The sequence below is a fragment of the Oreochromis aureus genome, linkage group 3 (genome assembly GCF_013358895.1).
Source record: "Oreochromis aureus strain Israel breed Guangdong linkage group 3, ZZ_aureus, whole genome shotgun sequence".
Taxonomy (NCBI): Eukaryota; Metazoa; Chordata; class Actinopteri; order Cichliformes; family Cichlidae; genus Oreochromis; species Oreochromis aureus.
The window spans coordinates 55117514-55133876 of NC_052944.1; the positions used below are offsets into that span (position 1 = coordinate 55117514).

Consider the following 16363-nt stretch of genomic DNA (forward strand, 5'->3'; position numbering starts at 1 on the left):
AACGTCAAGGAAGGTGGTAGGGAAGCAGACTATGCAGACATTTCATGTTTCCAAGGTGAGCAATGTATTTACAGTGAACTTAATTTAATGTAACTTAACAAAACACATCTGACCCTCATGAAGACTGAAAAGACAAACAAAGTAAGTATGAACAAATGACTTAATCTGTAACATAATAAAATATAAAGAAACATAACTTAGTATTTGTCTTAATTTGCAGAATGTTTGATTTGCCGGCAACAGAACGCTTACACAAACAAACCCAGGATAGTGAGTGAAGCAATGTTACTTGACAAATAGCAAATCATAGCAAATACATAGAAACAGAATAATGTGTACAATGTGCAAAAAAAAAAAAAAGGTAAACAGATATGGGACAAATGGAGAGCATTGCAACTGCTCCTCCACTTTGTCACACATCCACAGAGGTGTTCAAGGTCAACTTTTGAAAAAAAGCCTTAAAACTTCAAAACTATGATTTTTAAAAGTCTTAAAAGTGTGCTGTGTAATAACAAGTATAAAGATTTAAAATATCATGTCACATTTTACCTCTGACCTCTCCCTAAGTTCAACAGATGCTATATACAGCCGTTTATTTAAAACTATGTCATCATTGGCACTGACAGCATGGAGGGAATGATACTTCGGAATAGCAAATATCAGGTTACTTTGGACCTCTGACCTCTTCTTTAGGATCAAATATGGTCAAACTTTCATAAAATGATTTTCATCTATGCTTCAAATTCTGCTGCCTTTATACTCTGCTTTGTGCATTACAGTAACAGGTTACGACACTTAAATACAAAACAGTACGTGTACAATGTTCCTCAATGTTTTTTTTAAATTGTTTCTTTTCAAAAACCTTTTTTCACTTGATATTTATCATTATAAATGTATATGTATTCAGGGCTGCACTGGAACAAAAAATCGGCCCGGGCATTTTGACTAGAGACCGGCCCACCAAGTATTATAGGAAAAAACCATAAATCCTTTGAATGAAAACAAACGCTGTTGTCACAGTGATGTACACTGTCTTGTTGGTATATATGTGTCAGTCTAATAAACTTAAACCTTCACCATCCTCCCTATTCTGGTATTCTAAACAGTACCCAAAAGTAGACTGCTTGGTCGAGTTAACCTCCTGAACTATCTACAACACATGGTGAAAACCTGAAATTAAGACAGAGAAGACTAGAGGTGAGACATGATCATTACTGATTACTGATGACAGATTTAGATATATTTTCATAAACTATTCATTTGCCACCTCAATAAACAGCATGGCAGGGCAAAATATTTTTTCTAACATGGCAACCTTTAAAAAGTCAAATCAAATCAAATCACCTTTATTGTCATGTCACATGTGCAGGTACACTGGTACAGTACATGCGAGTGAAATTCTTGTGTGCAAGCTTCACAAGCAACAGAGTTGTGCAAAATACAATAACGTGCAACAAGCAAAATATAAAAATGGCTAATCTAAAAAGTAATAAATATATGTACCATATATAAAGGTATATACATTACTGAATGTGTGTACTAAATATGTTTTTCTACGTGTGTGTGTGTGTGTGTGAGTGTGTATATACATGTTTTACAAATGAAATAGAGTAAACAATAAAATAAGATATATAAAATATAAAATATACAGAGGTAGGTATGTGCAAAACAGTGGCATTAATGTACAGTATGGAGTGCATAATGTTGAAGTTCCAGTAGTGAGGGTGAGGTGTCTATGACGTGTTCAGCAGTCTGATGGCCTGGTGGAAAAAGCTGTCTCTCAGTCTGCTGGTTCGGGACCGGATGCTGCAGAACCTCCTTCCTGATGGAAGTAGTCTGAAGAGTTTATGGCTGGGGTGACTGGAGTCCTTGATGATCCTCCCCGCTTTCCTCAGGCACCGCTTCCTGTAGATGTCTTGGAGGGAGGGAAGCTCACCTCCAATTATCCGTTCAGCACACCGCACTACTCTCTGGAGAGCTTTGCGGTTGTAAGCGGTGCTGTTGCCGTACCAGGTGGTGATGCATCCAGTGAGGATGCTCTCAATGGCACAGCGATAGAAGGTCCTGAGGATGCGGGGGCTCATGCCAAATCTTTTCAGTCTCCTGAGAAAGAAGAGGCGCTGCTGCGCCTTCTTCACTGTCTTGTTTATGTGTACTGACCACGTAAGATCCTCAGCCAGATGTACACCAAGGAAGCGGAAGCTGCTCACTCTCTCCACAGCGGCGCCGTTGATGGTGATGGGGTGTGTACTCCTCTGCACCTCCGGAAGTCCACTATCAGCTCCTTTGTCTTTGCGACGTTGAGGGTGAGATGGTTGTCTTGACACCAGTGGGTCAGGGCGCTGACCTCCTCCCTGTAGGCTGTCTCATCACCGTTGGTGATAAGACCCACCACTGTAGTGTCATCCGCAAACTTCACAATGATGTTGGAGTTGTTAGTGGCCGTGCAGTCGTAGGTGTAGAGTGAGTACAGGAGAGGGCTCAGTACACACCCCTGTGGAGCACCAGTGTTCAGTGTGATGGGGGATGAGGTGGTGCTGCCCAGTCTGACCACTTGGCGTCTGTCAGACAGGAAGTTAAGGATCCAGCTGCAGAGAGAGCTGCTCAGTCCTAGATCCTGCAGTTTCCTGTCCAGTTTTGAGGGAACGATGGTGTTGAATGCTGAGCTGTAATCTACAAACAGCATTCTCACATACGTGTCTCTCTTCTCCAGGTGTGACAGGGCAGTATGGAGTGTCAGGGCTATGGCATCATCAGTGGACCTGTTGTGGCGGTATGCAAATTGTAGAGGGTCCAGTGAGTCGGGTAGTGCGGAGCAGATGAAGTCCCTGACCAGCTTCTCGAAGCATTTGCTCACGATGGGGGTCAGGGCTACAGGTCGCCAGTCGTTCAATGAGGAGATGGTGGAGGATTTGGGTACAGGGACGATGGTGGCCATTTTGAAGCAGGCTGGGACTACAGACAGAGAGAGGGAAAGGTTGAAGATGTGTGTAAACACTCCAGCCAGCTGAGCCGCGCATGACTTGAGGACGCGGCCGGGAATCCCGTCCGGACCAGTAGCTTTGCGTGGGTTCACTCTCCTGAAGTACCTCCGCACATCCTCCTGAAAGGAGACAGAAAGACAGGTGGGAAAGAATAAAATTTAATTGACTTTTTGATGGCATTTTACACACAGTACTGGTACAGTATCTAGAAAATGTGGGAAAATACTGGCATCATATACAGTACTTACTTCTGAAGAAATTATGATGGGACCAAAAAAAAAATTACTATGTACAATAATGGATTTCTATACATTTTACATCAGATGAAAACGTTTCTTGTAAGATTCAGATAATTATTTGTTAAAAGCTAGACATTTTAAATGAGAAAAAGAAAGAAAAGTATTTCATAGTGCCCCCTTCTCCCTGTTAATGCCCTACCTGGGCCCCTGGCAAAACTTTGCACAGTTACCAGCTGTCAGCTACATATAAAAGGATCCTGGTGTTATTTGTCATCAGAAACAGTTCATAACTTCCCTTCAACTCATTCATGTCACCTAAAAGGTAAACCTGTTTCTCCATCACCTGTTCAGCTCTGATGATTCAGTAAGGACATCTCCTGGTTTCATCTGCATGTTTCCCTCTCACCAGATAACCAAACCGACATCATGACCAGCAGCTTTTACAGCTGTGGCTCCAGCAAACATCAGCTGATACTAGAAAGTAATATTAAATAAATTCTAACAACAGCTGATCAAACTTAAACGTGCTGCTGTTGTTTAGCACAACATCCGCTGGTTTCCTCTTTCTGGCGCAAAGTGAGCGATAAACAAACACGAGAGAAAGCCGATCAGCTGATCATTGATCAGTTTCATGATTGAAGTAGAAACAGGGGAGGGAGAGAATGAGAGAAGAAGAGGCAGCTGTGCAGCAAAGACACAGAATAACTGCAGCTTTGTGTCTTTTTCATTGTAGCTGAAGTACGGGACAAACTGTGTTCCTTTTCACCTCAATACGAAACGCGCAATATTTTCTCTTAACGACACCATTCCGTTTTTTACGGGACGGCTGGAAACTCTAATAACTAACCTTATAAATAAAATAAGATAAAACAAGTTCATCATCATTAACATCATAGCACCCACCCAGCTGTATAGAAACTCCGTCATGCTAGCTAGTACGCAGTACGAGTTATTGTAACTGACTGTAAAAAGTCAGCATAACGATAATAAACTCCACCTAAACTTGGTTTATATCTGACCCAGATAGACTGCAGGTCATAACTTCTTACCTGAAGTGCAGTTCACCGCCTTGGGTCTCTGCTCCTCCTGCCTTTCCATCATCTACCTGCCAGCGTGTTGCATCTGCGCCTCCACCACTTGCTAATGTTACTGAATCTGTGGAAGCTCTGCAATAGCCACCACGAAACAATTGAATTATATAGTAAATGCTACACATGTACTATATCCACATACATATAAAATAATTATACTCAAAATTATGTCAAGTATATCAGATTAGTTTTTAAACAGTTTAATATTCACTGTATACATCTTTTGCAAATAGTTTCTTTGGCGACCCCTGCATGCCTGGAGGACATTCACGCCATCTCTTACTCCAGGGCTGTATCCAAATTCAGGGGAAGGTTTATATTATCTATATATTCAAATGCCGTACTTGGAGGCAATGACATCACAGAAACGAGACGAAGGCTGTCCAAATTCAAAAAGTCCTCCAAATATGGTGACAAATGTGTCCTTGTTTTTCCCAAATTTGAAGGATGGGTCAGGTGTATCCTTCATGTCCCACCATATCCCAGGATCCATTGTGGGCCATACAGGAGATTGTTTTTTTCTAATTTTAACATGTATGAACTTAACATTAACTTTGAACAATTTTAATTATTTGATTACAAAGTAAATAACAATAACAATTAAACAAAAATATTTCTAAAACACCAACAATATTTAAAGAAGGAAAAACAATATTTACAGTTGTTCACACAGTATGAGCGACCTGTTCCTGCACCGCTTCTTTAACAACTGTATTAGATTACAGGAAGTCTCTGGCAGTGTTGCTGAATCTGCCGGAGCAAGATCAGAAATGGATGGGGTGCTGCAACTGAGACCTGCGATTTGTCTTTTCTGGTCATTCGTACACATTTACTGTGTTATATAAAAGTCACTGATATTATCCATGAAACTAGTAATTCCTAAATGCATGTAGATCAAAGAAAACATGTCACTTTTTCTAGCTCCTCGAGAATTAAAAATGTACAACAAAACTGAGCAACATTTCTGAGTCCATTTTAAAGTTTTCAAGCTGTGGCGCTCATGACCGGAAAAATGCGGAAGTAAGGGCAGACTTGAACGAAGGCTGGAAGGCTGTCCAATTTCATAGCCGCTCACTTGCGTCCTACCCGGCCGTCGAAGGATCCTACCTACGTGGAGCAGGTAGGTAGGATCCTTCGGAGCATCCTTCCCCTGAATTTTAGACACAGCAAAGGAGTCCTGCTACACATGTTCAAACACTCCTGCATATGAGAGTCACTGGGAGCTGCTTTCATGTCATGGTGAAAATCTTTGGAAAAAAGCGTTAGAGTAGGTCACTACGTGAAACAGCAGACAGAGAGTGTTTTCAGACTTCATATAAAACACCAACAACTGTTTCAGCTGGAGTTGTTGATCCATTTCCACTCTGCACTAATCATCTGTTCTCTGCTCGTCCATCACTATTTGTTTGGATCAGCCACCAAACAGGACAAGAACAGACTACTTCCCTCTTGGGCCACACAACACTTCCATGTGCCAGGTGTAAGAGAGGGGATGCTGTTGGCCTCTACCCACCACCCACCCACCCTTACATGCATCATAACCAGGCACTTCTATGTTTAATTTCAAAGCAGATCCTGCTGACACATTTATTGTTTTGGATAACTAAACTTTAAAAAGAACAAAATAGCTTTGTGGCTGTTTCTCTCTCTCACACACACACTCACACACACACACACACACACACACACACACACACACATACGTATATGTTGGGTATCCATATCTTTTGGGGACATCTAGTAGGCATTATGCTTTCCCTAGCTTCCCTAGCCCCTTACCTTAAAGTTAACCAAAACACAATTCTATCCCTGTCACTAAAACCACATTTTGAGTCTCAAATGCCTTTAAACTTGTGGGAATGGGATTTTGGTCCTCATAAGGGCTGTCGGTCCCAACAAGTATGGCTGACTTCCAAATTTTGGTCCCCACAAAGATAGGAATACATGCTTACACACAGATGTGTTTTCATCATGGATCAGTTTTGATGATTAAATCCTCAGAATTATAACAGTAAAAATATTAATAGTAATCTTAAACTTAAATAATAAACAATAATATCAATATCTTTTTTGTAACACTGACACATGAGCACTTTCAAGAGCATTACTGTCAGCTAATGGAAAATATTATTGTTGTAGTCTCTCCTATTCGGTCCACTTTACAAAATCCATATAGGTTTTACCAAAATGCAACTCAGTACAGTCAGAACATGATGTTTTTGAAACTCTGCTGCTTAAGAATAGTGTTTATGGTACATAGTAAATTGTTTCCTCTTCTTCTTGGACTTGCTGTGTATACCTTAATAAATCACTATTGTTTAGAAGTTAGAGTTTGTTTTTAAAAAATACAGGTTTACAGTTTACAGTTCAACATACTGGATGTTTTATTGTCTTGGCTTTTATAGAATTAACATGTTCAACTAGATTCTTTCTACGTGACATTTGAAATTTTTCCTTGTTTCTGTGTGCATATTAAGTTAATTGGTTCTCCCTCTGTATTTTAGCATATTCATTAAACACAAAGAGAGAAAAAAAATTCAAGTGAATTAAACATCTGACTTCTTAGACGGATGTTCATCAAGTGAGTTTCTTCTGAATCTCTTCTATTTTGTTCTAAAGAAAAAAAAAATCTATGATAAAATTCACTCAAAATACATGTCCTGTTAAACTGTATATAGTATAAATTTAAAGCAAAAAATATAGAAATATCAGGCATCACATTGCAAAATGACAGCACTGACAAAAATAACCCATGTTTTATTTGTTGTGTTACTCTGTCCTTCACTGATTAAAAAAAGGAGAGACACTAAAGACACTGGGAATGTAAATTGAACACCACACGACAGTTTGTACGTGTGATTTTAGCAAGAAATATATTAAAGAAAAATTCATCCTGACTTCTTGGACAGTTGTTCATATCTTCTCACTTGTTTCTCTGACAGTTTCTTCTGAATCTCTTTCATTTCTTTGTTTCTCTCTCAAGTGTTTAATAATTTGTTCCTTGTCTTTTTCCAGCTTTCCCTTCCTTTCTGTCATTTGGATTATTATGTTCTCTGTTTCCTCCATTAGCTTTTCTGTCATCTTTAACAGTTCTTCATGTACCTCTGTTCTCTTTTCCAGGTTAGTTTTTTTATCTCCACGTCTATTCATTTTTTTCTCTTTGTCAAGTAATGGGGTTTCTTTCTCTTTTTTCACGGCCTCTTTCATCTCTGTCTTATCCTCCTGAATCAGTGTGTTGAGTTTTTCTCTCTGGTTCTTCAGACACGTCCTCTGCTCCATCAGTTTTTCAATGGTTTGTCTGACGTGTTTTAAGTCTTCCTCATTGTTCTGCAACTCATCTTCAAGTCTTTTCTTTTCCTCACATTCTCTCTGTAATTTCTCCTCCATCTCTGTTTGATGTAGTTCATTTTCATCCTCATCATGTATCCTGATTTCTGTGTGAATAAAAATGCAGGAAATAATGTTCAAAAGTAATATCACTGAAAGCTAAAACACATACCTGCTTGCTACAGTAAACATTGCCCCCCCAAAATTCACATTTGCAGGGGAAAATGAAACCATAAACAACATCACAAAAAAGTTAAATAATTCACACTGAAACAGTGTTAATGAAACCTAATAAAAATCAGGTAGATATAAATCCTTTGTTTTTACGAAACATTTTAAATTAACTAACTTAAAAAATAGAGATTATGTTGGTTCCAACATAATCTATAATAGGGATCTATAATAGGAATCCCTAATAACAGGGATACATTTAGTGGTTGTCAGAAAAGTATGATAAAGTTAGAACTTACTGGTTTTCTTTTGTCCACGTTTCCATATTAGTAATACTGTTGTAACAATCAATATTAAGCAGACAGCTACGTTGATAGTAATCTGAACAGCAGGATTACACTGGATCAGGAAGAAATCAGCTGAAATTAGAAAGCACACTGAATATATTGTGTGTAACTGAGAAAAATTGTGAATAACTTATGATCCCAAACATATATCATTTTTTCTACCTGATACATGGATATGTCCTTCTTCAGTCTGGTTGATGCTCTTCTGTTGGACTCTGCAGGTGAAACTGTAGGTCTGTCTCTTGTTCACAGTCACAGTACTGCTGATGGTATAGAGGCCATCAGAACCTTTGGCACTGTTTGTAGATTCAGCTGTGATTTGGTTTCCCTGACTGTTCAGCCAAAACACCTGAGGCTCTGGATACCAGCCATTAGATTTGCATTTAAAGAAGATTTCATTTGTGACTTTGGATATCTCCATGACTACAGAAGAAACAGAACCTACAGAGGAAATAAGGATAAAAGTTACTTGGAATGCAATGTTCAGAAATAAAACATTTTTGAATTATTTCAATGGTTCATGTTAGTCCAAATTCCTTCCAGATTACCTTCGATTACCCTGTGGTCACGCCATATACTTAAGCTTTTGTTGAAATAGTACAGTGGCCTAAATTGTAATTATAAATACTACTATGCTCTTTTAAAGATACATCATGGTTGTTCAATTTAATCCTGTTACATATTTAAATGTCCATCTGGTCAGGTCAAATGCTTTTTTCTTTTGTTGTCTTTTACCCAGCTGCCCAAATGTTCCTCTCATTGGCCTCAATGCCCTATGAAATGTCTCTAATTCTAAATACCCTGACTATCTTCCACACCTCTCCCCTGTTAGTAAAATGCACTTCTTGATAACTCAATAAACTATGCCATGCGTCTGGTCAGTCCAAATCTCAATCCAGTTAGCTATGTTAGCTCAAGTAAGAGCTAATCTGTCTTTCCCAAATTTTATTCAACTTCTATACCCCTGTAGATGATCCACTTCCTAGTAGAATATCCATCTTGTCATTCCAGGTACCTTTCTGTTATTTGTCAATATCGCATCGTTTAATGTTTTTCTTTTTTTTAAGAGCAAATGGGATTGACGTCAACTTACCAACAACGAGCTCCATTCCAGTTTCTGCACCAATTTCAGGAACAAGGCAGTTATACATTCCTGCATCAGAGACTTGCACTTTGGAGAGTTTCAATGAAATGTCACCACATTTCAGTTTGTTGAAAGACAGGGATGTTCTTTTTGAGTATAAAGAATTCTGGGTCATGTGCTCTGCATCGTCCCGCTTTAAGTGGACAAATCTAGGTTTAAGGTCACGTCTAGACCATTCCACAGTCAAGTCAACAGCATCCCTAGCTGGTTCTAGCTGGCATGGTAAAATGATGTCATCACCTGTCATTGCAATCAATGGCTGAGTTGGACCAATCATCTGAGACTGACCTGTGGATAAAGTATAATTAATAATAATTACACTTCATTGGGTTAATTTTTCTTGGGCTGTAGTTTCCCAGGTGGTGTTGTCTTTATATCTTTCTTCCAGTTGTCTTGCAACACCCCCATCACATATACACACAAACTCTCACTACTTTGAGGTTATGTTCATTGTTTAATATTACTGTGCAACTTACCTCCACAATGCCATGTTAGAAGAAGAAGGATAACATCATGATACAAAACCAAGAGAAGCTTGTCCTTCATTGAACTCATTCTCGATTTCTGCATAGTAAAAATAATATAAATACAGTAAGTATGGAAAGTTAAGTTAAACTCCCTTAACCCTTGGATGCACAACCTACCAATAGGTACTCTTCCACGAGTGGGGTCAAAAATGACCCCCCAAAAAATCAATGCATTTTGCTATAAACTCGGTTGTTGTTCTTCAAAATCTTTAAAACGAAGAGTTGTAACATTCTCATATTTGAGGTATTCCTCATAAAACATGTTTGTGACATGAGGCCCTTTGCACTTTTATTTATTTTTTCATTAATTTTAAGAAATTGGAGTTTTTGTATCACTTGTATCACTTTTGTATGCTTGCTCGGCATATACTGCAGAAGCTGGGTCTTCCCTCTGAAAGGCACAAGTTGTTCATCCTCTGTAACACAATCACTGAGGATGAATTTCTGCCTGCAGTTGACCAGGAACAGGCCCCATATGTAGCGGAAAGCTGCCATGTGGTTTGTTTTCAGTTGGTAGGCTCTGGTCCTCTTGTCATCAAAGTGCAAGATGGGCGAATATCTTCAAATCTTTGAATTAAAATAGTGGCCTTGTAAAATGGGTTTTGCAGAGGACTCCCAAAAAACACACCGACTGGTACATCCCAGTACTTCTCACTTCCTGCAAGGATGGTCAATCAAATGAAGGCCAGCAGCTTATGTTTAATTAAATTTTTCCACTCTTTTCCCCTTTCTGTTGCTACTCTTCGTGCCTCCATGTTTGTGCATGTCAGCACCTCTTCTATTAAATTATCAGACATGAACATCTTCCATGCATCTATTGGGGAGACAGTACTAAACAGTACTAAACCCAGGTGCAAGCCCTGGCCGACTAATTCAGAATATTCTGTTAGACTCAATATCCATTGGCCTTGTTCAGTGGGGGAGATCATTTGTAGGGCAAGATCCACAGGGACCCTAGCTGGCCTCACAGCGGCCATGCTACTTTAATTATTTAAAAAAACCCATCAGAAAGTACAATGTTTGAAATGCACAGGAAACTATAAACAGGGCTGCACAAAAATGGTCCGCAGGTGCGCATTAGTTGGAACGCTCGTTTGCGTGCATTAGATCGCTCTGGAGGAGGACAGACATTTGTTCAGAACTTTTAAAGATGTCGAAGAAGCAAGCTCCGTAAGCAATTACTTTGGTGTTCCTCCACCGCAAAAGAAGCGCATATTCTCAGAATTTCTAGGAATACTTTTATTTTGACACCGAATGTGCACCTGCGGACCACTTATGTGCAGCCCTGACTGTAAATCATGGATGTTACTGTGTAAAAGTTAATTCCTGATCCATCAGAAGTGTAAGTGGGTCAGTCAGAGTTGCTAAGAATGAAAGTTTCATAGAAGATTCCATAAGAACTGCTTGGGGTCATTTTTGACCCCACTTGTGGAAGAGTGGGGTAGTGATACAAAAAACTGCATTTTTTTTAAATTAATGAAAAAATAAATAAAAATTCAAATGGCCTCACGTTACAAACATATTTTATGAGGAATACCTGGAATATGAATATATTACAACTTTTCATCTTAAAGATTTTGAAGAAAAACAACCCGTGGGGTCATTTTTGACCCCATGTGTGCATCTAGGGGTTAAATGTTTCATGTTATATTGCAGCCATTTGCTAAAATCATTTAAGTTCATTTTTTCCCTCATTAATGTACACACAGCACCCCATATTGACAGAAAAACAGAATTGTTGACATTTTGGCAGATTTGGAGGAGGAGGTCATCTGCTAATCTGAAGGTTGGTGGTTTGATTTGCATGTAAGATTGAAAGCATATACCTAGACAAAACATTGTACTGGAAATTTCTTTATTTTATGTATTGATCACATATTTTAATCATATCACATTGGTAATAGTAACATCACTTTCTTACTTTAGTAGCAAAATCACTACTGACACCTCTTTGTATATAAATGCATGTGGAATTTTATCACAAGTGGGCCTAGGGTTTTATTACACCTCACAGAGGGTACATTGTAGACTTGAAGATCTCCAGAACATCCTGCTTTTAGGGAGGTGATGGGTGGTCGTAACTTTTCTTAGAGTGGGAGAGGGGCAAGGATGAGCTGGATTAAAGGTACAGAGATATATGATGTGCTGTGGAATGTTCTTTGCTTGGGAGTGTTCTGGGAAGGTACAATTTTTCCTCAGAAAATTGTTTTGGTGTTTGACCTGAACATTTTCTCCACTGCAGTGTTTTTCTTTTCTTTTCTAATAAACCTCACTTATAGAGAGACACACTTGTTATATTCTGGTCTCATTCACAACTAGGGATGGGTATCGTTTAGGTTTTATCCGATACCGGTGCCAAACCGGTACTTTTGAAATGGTGCCGGTGCTTAAACGGTGCTCAAACCGGTGCTTAAAGAATGGAGAACACAAAATTGGTCCAAAAACCTTTCATGTTCAGCTGTTTTTTTGTAAAAAGATAACAATGTTAGCCTTTTCTGCAGCTATAGGGCATATATGGTCTCACTCTTGGCTGGAAGCAGTGCTTAATCAATGGAAAAAACACAAACTTTGTCCAAAAACCTCTCATGTTTAACTGTTTTCCACTTTTTATTTGGTCATTTTAGCCTTTTTGGCCAGGGTGAAGGGAGCATCTGCCATCAAACAAGAAGACAGCCGCATGTAACTACGATGGTGTTTGCTAGTTCATCTTACATGCATTAATGTAATGACGTGGTTAGCCTACTCAACGTGAATTACACACTAACAACATTAAGCTACTCACGCAGAGAAGAACGGCTGCTGCTGCCATCATCATCGTCATCATTTCTGCTACACTGGCAGGGCTAGGGGCCAGGACTCTACTCTTCGGGTTTTTGGGGGATGTTGCTAACTCCGGGTCCGATAACAGGCACCACACCCGCAGTAGATGTGCACGGTGTGAGGTCTTGCAGCAAGCTATCAAACACGGCGCATTTCTCAGGTTTAAAAAAAACGCTATGCGTCGCCAGGTGTTTGAGGTGTTACCTCCTTTGACAGTATCACAGTATCACTTAAAAGCACTTGTTGCAGGCTGCTGAGTTTGCATATTTTGCTGTAAAGTAGAGCCAGACTTTTGACAGCTTCACCTTGGGCATTTTTAATCTGTAGCTCTGCTCTAAAAGAACGTATGTACCTGGCCCCGCCTACTATCCTCGGAAACGTAAAATGATTGGCTAGAATCTAAAGTGTATCACAGCTCAGCAAAAAAAAGCACCGAAATAAAGCACCGAAATGTGCGCTGCTACTACCGTTTATGTCAGAACCAGTGCCATCATGGCACCGGACACCGGTACCCATCCCTATTCACGACAGACTCCAGAATATCTATTTCCTACCCAACGGGGTAGTAAGGTTTATTAACAAGTCATGTGACTCAGATTGGCCCTCATGTACAACAATAACATACAGCCTAATGATCTGGCCCAACACTCCTTACTTGTGTCACACTCTAAAATGTCAGAGTAGAAAATTGCTAAGAACTATTTCCCTGTAAAATCAGTTGCAGTTCCAAATTTATACATATATTCTGCTGTGCTTATCTTTTGTTGTTAAAGTCTTCAGTGTTGGTGCAGTTTGCATAATAAATGTGCTCATTAATAAATCAGATGATCTAAAAATTGTTTCGCACACACATGCATTGAATCACTCTTGGGGCTCCCTGGTGGTCACACGGCTCCTTAATACACTCAAAAAAATGAAATTAGGATCTAATTAGTAGCATCTGCCTGAAATTCAGCAACTTAATTTGTTCTTGTTGAGATGACATCATACAATCCAGTAAGAGTAGCTGGATCCAGTTCAACACAGACAGGTACAAACTCAGTTTAATCTCAATAAATTCAAGAAACATGCTTTATGTTCAGTCGTTTCAGACAGCTGGGCTCCTGAGTTTGTATCAAGCAGTCATTTTTAGAGGAGAAACCAAAACAATTGACGTGAGCTGACTCCACCAAACTCTGTAAACAGCAAACCAATCAGCACCAGTCTGTGGCACTGACAGAAGGAATATCTGAGAAACCTGCTGCTGCAGTCAGCTCTGTGTTTTATCTCTATTTGGCAAATACATTAAAGAAAAGCACAAAGGCTCAGCCAAGGATGGAGGTGACCCATCAAAAGGAGTACAGATCAGCTTAGACTATGACCTTTTATTTTGAAATGAACTTGCTCAATAGCAGTGTAACTTATGCACATAACTAAAACTTAAAGCTCAGAGTTTCTTTAAGTCACCTCGATGAGACAAAGTCCTGCTTTAAGTGCAGGTCTCTGCACGACTCCAACAACAGTTCTTTATAAACATAATACAGCTTTTCTCACACTTTGCTGCTACATTCGGAGCTTTGTGGGAGACAGACATTTATCATCTAGTATGCGCTCACAGTTTGAGAGAGAAACAACAGTCTGACTTTATTCAGTTTATTCAGTAACATGTAGAAGAAAATCCCAGTTTTTCACCACATTTTTAATGTTTAGTTATAAGGTTCTTGTTTGTTTGTTCTCTGACTCAAAACAAATGAAAAAACAAAACAAAAAAAACAAATAAAAAAAAGACTTACCACAGATAAAGACCCCAGACTCTGACAGAGTGATTCATACTGTCGCTGTCAAGGGAAACAAGTCGGTGGAGCCGAGCAGGAAACAAAAACTGAGACAATGATTAACGAGTCACTGCAAACCACACACTCCGGTCTGATCAGTTTCTAGGATTCCTTATTCTAATCATCAGGTAAACACTGAGCATGACGATAACAGGGACGGCTGAACCTTGATTGCATACTGCATCAGATCAGTACAGATCATGTATAAATCAAAGAGGAGCTCAAAATTTATAAAATTTATAAATTTGATTCATAAAATTTATTTCATCCATGCTTCAAATTCTGCTGCCTTCATTCTGCTGTCATGCTTCATGACTCTGTTTTGTGCTTTAAACTAACAGGTTACAACCATTTAAATACAAAACAGTACATGTACAATGTTCCTGAACGTTTTTTAATAAATTTTTTTCTTATCAAAACCTTTTTTTCAATTCATATTTATTATTAAGTTATATGAATTTGACTAAAAATCACATGTATGCTACACATTTAGTCACATAAACAGAAAATAATTAGATTCAAAATTATGTAAAGTATATAAGATTAGTTTTAAAACACTCTTTGACATGTTTGTATGCTGGAAGCAGAGGCTCCCACTCATGTGTGGAACAAGTCAGTGTCAGCGTGTTAAATGTTTTGTCACTAAATCAAACAGTGACCTCTAGTGTCCAGCTCTGGTATTGCATTGAAAGGACACAGCACACCTGGCGCTCTGTGTGTTCAGCCTCCGAGGTCTTCAGGTGAACCAGCCTGTAGCTCCAGGTCGGCTGCAGAGTTTCTGACCTTAAAAGACAAACATCTGAGGTCTTTGTGATCAGATCAGGCTCTGTGTTTTCTTCCTTCATTTCCCAACTCTGACATCAGCTCACAGCTTCTAATGAGTGACTGGTGTTGAGATTCAAGCTGAAATCCAAACTTCTGCTGAAGAAGAAATGTTCAGGTTTTCTCTTCAGCAGCTTCCAGGATCTCTCCTTCTGACTCTTTGTATCCAGCTGTTGCTTTCCACATGTTGAGGCTCTCTTCATCAAGGTCTCTACACTGGTGTGTGAGCAGGAGTCACTTTCTTTAAAAACAAAATACAATGTCTGTCCCGTCTGTAACAACTGAAAATAAAATAAATAATAACAACAAAGTTTGATCAAATGGACCAATACGGCAATGCCATGATGATCCATTTGGCAAAATAAATCCATTTGGTATCCTTGTTGGTCTTCAGACAACAATTCTGAGAGCTAAAGAACCAAATGGGACAGACAAAAAAAAAAAAAACAAAAAAAAAACAACTGAATATCACAAGTTTAAGAAACTTCAAACCAGAGACGGAACAACAGAAACAATAATATTTGATGAAAGTGCTTTGATAGAGACTGACCTCTGTCTAAGTCAGTATCCACCTGCTCCACCCAGGATCAGCAGGATGAAGAACCACACTGTAGCAGCAGGAGCAGTGATCAGTCCTCCTCCACCTAAAAATAAGAAAATGCCACAAAGGAAACATTACTGAAGGAGAACTTAAAGTCTTTGCACTTTTACTCTGAAGTTGTTCCACGATTAGTAGAAACAGGTTTTTGCTGACAGGTGAAGCTCTGCCTCTCTGAGATGCTCTTTGCATTTCATGTTACTGACCTGCTGCCAGTAAAAATAATATTTTTTCAATATTATTTTTTTTCAATAAATAGTAAAAGGTCTTAATTTAAACACTTGGTGCTTTGTATGTTCTGCTGTGAATGAAATGAGTATGTGATTTGTAAATGACTGTTTTTATTTACATTTGCTACAAAGCTGCAACTTATTTGAAAATAGGGCACACATATTGGTTCATATGTCACATCACTGTGTGTAATGATCTTTACAAAGAATATTTTCACCTCGAATTTCATTCTTTTCCATTCAAAACTG

The 16363-nt window shown here is 39.0% G+C and overlaps 1 protein-coding gene across 1 annotated transcript; it reads right to left on the minus strand.

Moving 5' to 3' along the window:
- Nucleotides 1–5843: 5843 nt before the first annotated feature.
- Nucleotides 5844–14488, minus strand: LOC116312824 (butyrophilin subfamily 3 member A2-like). The gene is made up of 6 exons (XM_039607927.1): nt 14423–14488; nt 9780–9867; nt 9253–9591; nt 8322–8600; nt 8112–8231; nt 5844–7748 (listed from the first exon to the last, which is right to left on the minus strand). Exons 2-6 carry the CDS (start codon nt 9856–9858, stop codon nt 7228–7230), a joined length of 1338 nt encoding a protein of 445 aa, XP_039463861.1. The 5' UTR covers nt 9859–9867; nt 14423–14488; the 3' UTR covers nt 5844–7227.
- Nucleotides 14489–16363: the final 1875 nt, after the last annotated feature.

What these genes read in the sequence shown, in the direction of transcription:
- LOC116312824 (XM_039607927.1), bottom strand. Translation starts at nt 9,858, where the DNA reads ATGAGTTCAATGAAGGACAAGCTTCTCTTGGTTTTGTATCATGATGTT. An exon ending in AGGACATATCCATGTATCAG is followed by an intron (nt 8,232 to 8,321) that starts GTAGAAAAAATG and finishes TTCTAATTTCAG; the next exon opens with CTGATTTCTTCCTGATCCAG. An exon ending in ACGTGGACAAAAGAAAACCA is followed by an intron (nt 7,749 to 8,111) that starts GTAAGTTCTAAC and finishes TTATTCACACAG; the next exon opens with AAATCAGGATACATGATGAG.